At 33.2% G+C, this 8,343-nt stretch overlaps 1 protein-coding gene across 1 annotated transcript; it reads left to right on the forward strand.

Moving 5' to 3' along the window:
• Positions 1–4,829: 4,829 nt before the first annotated feature.
• On the forward strand, positions 4,830–6,017 carry HELRODRAFT_122641 (hypothetical protein; the record flags this gene model as incomplete). The annotated part of the gene is made up of 2 exons (XM_009021129.1): positions 4,830–5,339; positions 5,586–6,017. Coding segments are annotated over 2 exons (942 nt in total), but the record flags the coding sequence as incomplete, so codon positions are not given.
• Between the last annotated feature and the right edge of the window lie 2,326 nt (positions 6,018–8,343).

Here is an 8,343-nt window from a genome sequence, read left to right on the forward strand (position 1 = left end):
AGTTTTTTCGTGGTTTATAATGATGCCGAAACAAGATAATGTTGTTTGCATTCACTGCTGATCGTCGCTGACGTTTGAAAAAAATCGTCTTTCTTAGGTAAGATTCTTTTTTCATTTTGTCATTTTATTGATATAGGAAATATTATATTAGAAGATAACAGTATTTCTTGTTTATTGACAATTAATAAACTATTTTAATCTAAAAATTGAAATGTTATCATTTTAACAGATTAAATAAATGAACATTAAAATCGTTTCAAGCATTATGGTTTTGCTTTTCAAGCGTGTATTTTCATCACTGTTTTTATTACATTTTTTAAACACAGTCAATTTTAAACTAAACCATATGCTTTTTTGCATATCATACATAAATAACTTGAAATCTATTTTTTTGCATTTATTCATTTAGACCCTTATTTTAGCGGATGTCAAATCATAAACTTTTCAATTCTTAGAATCTGAAACAAATAAATCGGCATTTAGTTTCGACTTTTTTTAACTCAGCAATTATTAAAACTAATATTATAAAGAATTTTTTCATATTTTGAGAATAAATCTTAAAAATTTTATAAAATACGTTGAATAAAATTTTTAAATAATCTTTACTGCCATTCCAAGCCACAGTTTATCAATTCAACCGTTGGCGGTAGTTATTAAATGCATGATGCATTGTATCAAAATTTCATTCTCGGCCACCAATACCTTCAATAAAATCAAAAATTATGCGTCATAGTTCTTATTTTATCTAACTTACTGACATTATTACATTTTAAAAATTTTTTGCTTTATAATTTTTGATCATTTCTAAATTCAACTGCGGCCGAAAATTCAGCAGTAACGTAATAAAACCCCTGAAAAGATATTTTAGATTCGGCGGCAATAAAAACATAAATACAAGAAAAAAATAATTTCAATGAGGAACGAGAAAAAGTCGTAAAAATTTGTAATTTAATTAATTTTTTAAAAGTCAAAATTAAATTTGTCAAAAATCTAATCTAATAAGGTTAAAATAATAAAGGCAGACCAAAAATATAGATGAACGTTAATTAAGAACTTTTTCGAAAAGTTTTTAGAAAATTATAAACAACAGAGAGGAAACATATAAAATGGTTTCAAAATATTTATTTCAACTGAAAAGTTGTTTAAAATATGACATAGATGGAAAAGCTCAGAGCAAGTTCTGTTGTCATTAGGAAACCATTCGTGTTTGTAGTCATTTCAAAAGCGTTAATAAAAGATTGGTAGAATAATATGGCAGAAAAAAAGATGCAAACACAATCGGAACATAGGAGCAGCTAAAACTTCATAATTGTTTAGGTTTATAACAGACGCATTACAATATAAAAGTTAAAGTTTTTAATCACAAGTATCGGCATGAAACGTGAAAATCAAAATGAGAGTTGCGGAATAATTAATGAATATTTCATTTGCAGGGAAATGTAATAAAAATGATTTGTCGTTTAAAGTGATGGACGATGGCCAAATGGTTTTTTAATACGTGTCTTAAGTAGAAAAGTGAATCCTTAAAAATTGATGCTTGATGAGATGACGCAAATAAATCTTCTGCTGCTGATGTAAAACTTTTAAATATATTTCGTAACAATTCAAACTTTCCATATTCCACATTGCACCTTTTCTGTTCATTATTTCTAAGGAAGATGAAACAAAAAAATTAAAGTTCAAAAAACAGATAATTATGCAAAAGAATCAATACTTTTATTAATCAATTACACTCAGTTTGAATTAATTTTCTACTAAGCCAAATTATTATTTTAATTTTTTAAATTTGCAGTTTAATTTAACAAAACGTTTAATTGAGAAATTATTTAATGGTCACTTTTTTTAGGCTCATGTAAGGTTTTTAATTAAACTGTTCAAATATTTATCAAACGCTTACAATTCTTTTACAAATTATATTAATTATTGTCTGGTGTTTCTCAGATATGATCATGTGTCAGTTCACTTTCTTTTGTTTCTTATGGACAACATACCTATGAATTTCTCAATTCAAAATGTTGTCAGCAGATTTTTGAGGATAACCATAGACGTGTAGGTGGACGATAGGCGTGCGGTAGGAGTAGCAACTTTTCCAACTAACTAAGACACAGGAACGTTGAAGAGATTAATTTAACACATAGGAATGAATTATTTGTAGAGTGTTGAATGTGGTGTGGTGTATGCAATTCATAATCATACTTCATAGGGTTGAGTGAGAATATTTGAACTGCAAAATCTCATTTAAAATTAAATTTGAAATTATTTCATTAATGTAACATTCAGATGAACGTAATGTTTCTACTGGAGATTAAAATATTTTCACGCAGGAACCCACACAAACATTTTCAAACGCAACTTATTTCCTTGCAAATTCAATTTAGAAGCACTAGCAATATAACAATAATGAATGCAAATACACAAACCGCAAATATATGAAATCTTATTTTTTCTTATCTTCTAATAATTAAAAAGTGAGATAAGAACTGTTTGGTTGACTGACGTTTTGAATTTTCTCTGATATTATCTATGTTCTCTCTTATGTTATCTATCAAGCAATTCAATATCATTCGTTTATTCCTTTTTATATATTTTATTAACTTCTTCAACAGTTGATGGCCATTTTTTTTAATATAACTCCGATCAAAAATGTGTTGGAATCGTTATAGTAAAAATATTTACAAGTAAACTTTTGCATTTCGTTGTACGTGTGCTGTTTAAAAAATTGAAAACCCTCTCATATCTTAATTGAAGAAAGTACATCATCCAGAAAAATTGTTGTAAAAAAATTAATAGCACTTCATGCTGTTTATTTACGGACCGGTATTAATTAGTTTTTTTCAGAACGTTATCGCTTGCTGTAATGTAGATGTACGTCAGCATATATTTACTCACTGCAAGGGCGAGCCATTATCATGGACATTATGTTAGTCATTGACGGCAGGAGATTGCTTTCCGATTTACGACTGCATGCTTTAAAAGTTGCTGCAACTGCTGCTGCTGCTACTGTGAAAACCTGTTGTCAGTGCAGGGTTCTGAACTGCTGACAAGCCTATTCACTGACTGATGGTCTTTTTTATAAATATTTTAACAAAAGGAATACCTAAATCTAAAACTTCTTTGCGGTTTTTTAATTCAAAGTCATAAAATATTATTTCATCAGCAGTTTGAGTTTCTACACTTCGTATACTAATTGCTTCAAATCCTTTTCAACTATCTTCGTCACCTGAACGAGCATACATTGCGATCAACGTCTTCGTCAAATTAGCACCTCGTCTGTACGAACACTTTACACGCTGCAACAATCACTTCTCCATAAATTCATTCCAAATCGTTTTTAAATGTTGACAATAATTTTTTATGCCAATGTTTTTAATGTACGGAATGTTAACATGCAATTTAACTCAGTTAAACCTTTACAGCATTTCTATGTTTATCAATAATTCACAAATTGTTAAAAGTACAAAACATAAAACGTTAATTTTTCAGAGTTTTGGTTTGAAATTTTATTAGAAAGCATTGACTTCCAGTAAAAAATTCACCACAGATGTCGCATATCCACCGGCAAGTTAATCCAACAGCTGAGCCAAATAAAATTTATTATTATTATTATTATTGCCATGTCTGGTGCACTAATTATAATTTTTTTCTTAGATATTTTTCAGAGGTTTTTACAGCGAACACACAGTGTACAAATACACGTGAACCGAGACATCGCACACTTTTTGCATGTGATTGGTGGGTAATTCTTAACATTGGAGCTGGAAACTGCATCAGCAGTGCCAGGCACTAACAATTAGAGCATGGCGGCCTCCAAATATCCATAAATATTAGAAGCAACAAAACAATAAAAAAATTGAATTGAATCCAACAATTATTTTCGAGAACGTGGCCGCACACAAACGTACGGAATGTGGAAGAGATCTGAATAGGCAGTGCAACCTGAGGAAAACAATATTGATGATATTATGCGCTATAAAAATCTTTCCATTCAAACACTGATTTAATGTCCAAGATTTTTATTCAATTTTGTTCTCAATACCCAGTAAAAAAATAAACATTCATTTATTTCTTCAGCCACATTTTATTTAAAATTGCTTTTACGCTCACAATGAATTCTTTTTCGCCTGGCATAACATCCCTTGAAAATTACACTTTCGCTTCTTTACAAACATGCATGCTTAGCTCCCTCGTGTTAGCAGGTGTAAGCAGGATGTCTTGCAATAAAATAGTCTTTGGTTAGTCAGTTTTTCATTCAAACGTTGTAGGCATTTCAATTAAACAATTGAATTGTTATGTTAAAGGAATCATAATATTTTAGAAAATGTATTAAAACATATAACATTGGATATTTTTGAAGCGTGAGTTGAACAGTCACAAATGTTATATTTCCTTTCTTCTCAGTGCAAGTACCTCCGTAGAGCGAGAATTAAAGTTCATTCAATAATTTTGTTGAGAAGTATTGGTGTTGCTTTGTTTTGTCTTTCAATTAATTAATTAATTAATCAAATGTTTTGTTTCTGTTTCAAATAAATATGTTTCATTATTTTGTTTTTTAATAAGCATCTGATAAATAACTGTTAATGATATTATGCAGGTTCGGATTCACTAGCGAACGTGATGTATGAGATGACGTCAGAATGACATCATCAATCTTTGATGCGGTTGACGTTGCATCATCGTTATCAACTATGAAGAATTCCTTCATTCAATCATCAGCCCTGGTGACAAATTTGAATTATTCCTTAATTAAATATAATTATCAGGAACATTTAAATAAGAATGTGAGCGTGGAGCGAGATATCTTCCTGGTTCCCACTGGTCCCATCATAACTCCCATGAACGCCTGCTTCATTCCACTTTTGATACTAACAACGTTCATCGTCAACATTCTCGTCTGCCTCGTTTTGCTCAAGCCACAAATGCGTTCGACGACCAACACCATCCTGACGACAATGGCCATTGCAGACACGTTGACAGGATTGTCGCCCATCCCCTGCTACCTCCACTTCTACACAGCTGGCCACTACAAAGATTGGGTCCCTTACGATTGGTGCTACTTATACTTCTGCCTCATTGATTTTCTTCCAAGCATTTTTCATACAACTTCAATCTGGCTGACCGTCGCTTTGGCCGTTCAACGCTACATCAGCGTCTGCCACACATCAGTCGCTAGGGGACTTTGTAACAGCAGAAACGCGTGCATCGCTGCGTGCTGTCTCTTTGGAGTTGCAACGTTGTCACACATTGGCAGGTTCTTTGAAATGGATTACACCCCGTACGAGATCGAATCAAGGATAGGTAATGTTAAATATGATGGAAAGAGGGAAGGTCATCTTGCTGAGGTGCGTGACAATAGTTACGACAACTCGATGATGACAGATGAGATCTTCTTGCTGAAAAACGATTTCAAAAAGCATAATGGATTGTATCTTCCGACAGCTTCATTATTCAATTTGGATGCAACAAACAACTCCTTTCATTCAAAACTAACAGAATCAATTACATCAACAACAACAACAAAATCTCCGAAAATTCCCATTGTGAAAGCTTGCAAATATGACATCATTAAGGTATTGAAGCCAATCGAGTACACCTACTTCACCATTTATTACTTTTACCGCATACTCTTCATACACTTCATTCCCTGTCTGACGCTCATCATCATCAACGGCCTGCTGTTGAGGACCATGAGGGATGGGCAATCCCGCAGGACCAAGCTGCTTAAGATGAACAGACTGAGCGAATCCAGGAGACTGGCTGAAATGAACAGAACCACGTTGATGTTGATGGTCGTTGTTGCGTTGTTTTTAATCGTAGAGTTTCCAAGTTGTATGCTCTTCGTCATACTGGTCATTAAAAATTCACTGAACTTTCAGCAACTCATCAGTGAAAGTAGTGCCGAAATCGCCACAACTGTTGTCAACCTGTGCATCCTGCTCAGTTACCCGATGAATTTTTTCATCTATTGCGCTATGAGCAATCAATTCAGAGAAGAATTTGTTCAACTGTTCGTCAGACGGTCGCAAGTCGGCTGCAAGTTAACAGGTGGAAACGGAGCAGATGGTGCTACTAGCGCTAGTGTAGGAGCTGTTCATTTGAATAAACTTTTGCCTGCTAAGAATAATGGGAATAAACAATTCATCAGTCAACGTTCTCCTGCCAATGAGTTGACCAATTTGAAAAACGCTGAGTTGATGTACATTCAGGAAGGTGAGGCTGATGGTATTGCAAAAAAGAATGGCAACATTTCAGTCGAAATCATCAAAGAAGAGAACGTAAATAGGCATTCAAACGTTGAGTTGGTAGACAGGGGGAACAGAAGATGCCCTTCGGTCAAACTCCAACAAACTTAACGTCATGAATGATGATGATGAGGCTGGTACAACAAAACTCGACTTCAACTAGGTGCATTGTAGTGCTTACTGTAGGAACAGTGGGGGCAGTGAAAACGGTAGAAGTAGTCTTAATGTCAGGTGAACACTCCGACCGGCCAACATTTTTGAAAGTCTGCAGCAAACACTCGCCGAAAGATTGGTAACAATACAGTGAAGATTTCAGAAACATTTGGACAAATTTTCATTAACTTACTTTTACAATTGATTTGAACAACTGTCACTTGAAAATAATTTAAGATAGAAACGTGTTACAATTTCAAAACAAAATTTTTGTTGTTGCTTTTGTTGTCAACACAAAAAGTGTATATATAAAACGTGTTTTATGAAAAAAAATATGGCTTTTGATATGACTTTGAACCATACAAATAAACGATAAACATCACAAACAAACATTACAGGCAACCAAGGGATATTATTATAAAAGTCACGCGAGAAGCTTGCTGTAAAGCAAGCATGTACTGCAGTAAGGTGCACCTTTGCAGCCAGCTTCCATGCAATCCCATTCAGAATATTATCGTACCTATTCTTCTGTCTGCCTGATTGGACGGACAGACTCGCGTATGTCTTCGACGCTCAACCCGCGTTAACGAGAATGTTTTTTTAATTGCACAGCAAAAACAGCCGAAAGTGAAAAACTGCTAGTAAAACTTTTTTGAGTAAAATTTAAATTGAAGCTCATGCATTTGAAGAGTATAGAGCGTTTTAATTTTTAAAAAACAGTTATCCAATTTTTAATAGCAATAAAATATTTGTGTATCTGTTTGTTCATTCGTTTTTAACAAGTTTATTTATTTATTTATAAACCGCTTTATGTACTCGTGCCTCACATCCTCATTAGTCGCTTGATTAAAAAATGTGGTACTTATTATCACATGCCATTTTATTTAAAGTTTAATCATTTTTAAATGTAACAATTGTACATTATTTTGAATGTTCACGTTGAGCAAATCAACACCAACCTCCAGCTACCAGAAGTTTGTAAGATTATTTACACAGGAGCAAGCAAGCCAGCAGACAGAAATGTGTGATGGTAATTATATTTATTGGTACCTACCAGTAAAATGTTTTTAACGTTGTTATGCACTTGTGAAATTGCAGAATCGTGTTGCAAACGCAAATATATTGCGTGATTATTAGAACGGAAACAACAGTCAGGATTCTTATTGGAATATTCACACATGAGTTCATCAAGGAATGAGTGATGACGTGGTGAGCATACATCGATGAATATACAATGAAGGCACGTAAATCTCACCATAAAAAATGCTGCTGGTCAACAAACATCTCCTTCAAATAACGAAACAACATCTCAAGATGAATAAATAATCAAACTAAGTAATTAAATTGCGAACGGAAGTTGTGACTGTCAAGAAATATTTATTGGCTAACAATAAAATGTGAAACAGATTGAAATAAATGTTGTTGTTATAAACACTGCATTAATAATTGTATAAAATTAAACATTACTGCGCCAATAGTTGAACTAGGCAGATGTAAGCTTGAACATACACGCATGTCTTCCACCGTTTAATTATACAGACAGAGCATGAAATATGACGCAAGTGTGATGTTACTGATTAGCGGTTCTAATGGTCGAAAATGCACGCGGTATTGAATAGTTTTCTTGTTTAAATTCAAGAAAAATTTTGAGCTCTGAGGATTGGCTTCGTTATCACATCTCACTTGCTTTAAAAGTCATTTTTTAAAGTGATTGGATTGAAATACGATGATTCAACGAAAACAAATTGTTGTTACTAAATTGAAATTTACATGATAAAAAAAAATAAATTTTGAAAAATGAAAAGCAGGAAGATAAAATTTTGGTGCATCTGAGCGTCACAATGAGGCTCATCAGGATGGCACATCAGTGCAGAAATAAAAAATGTGATGGATTAAAAAAGTAATTAGTTCAACTTCCCTACAGACGGAATGATGTGGTGTGATGTGGTGT

Source organism: Helobdella robusta (genome assembly GCF_000326865.2).
Source record: "Helobdella robusta unplaced genomic scaffold HELROscaffold_3, whole genome shotgun sequence".
NCBI classification, from domain to species: Eukaryota; Metazoa; Annelida; class Clitellata; order Rhynchobdellida; family Glossiphoniidae; genus Helobdella; species Helobdella robusta.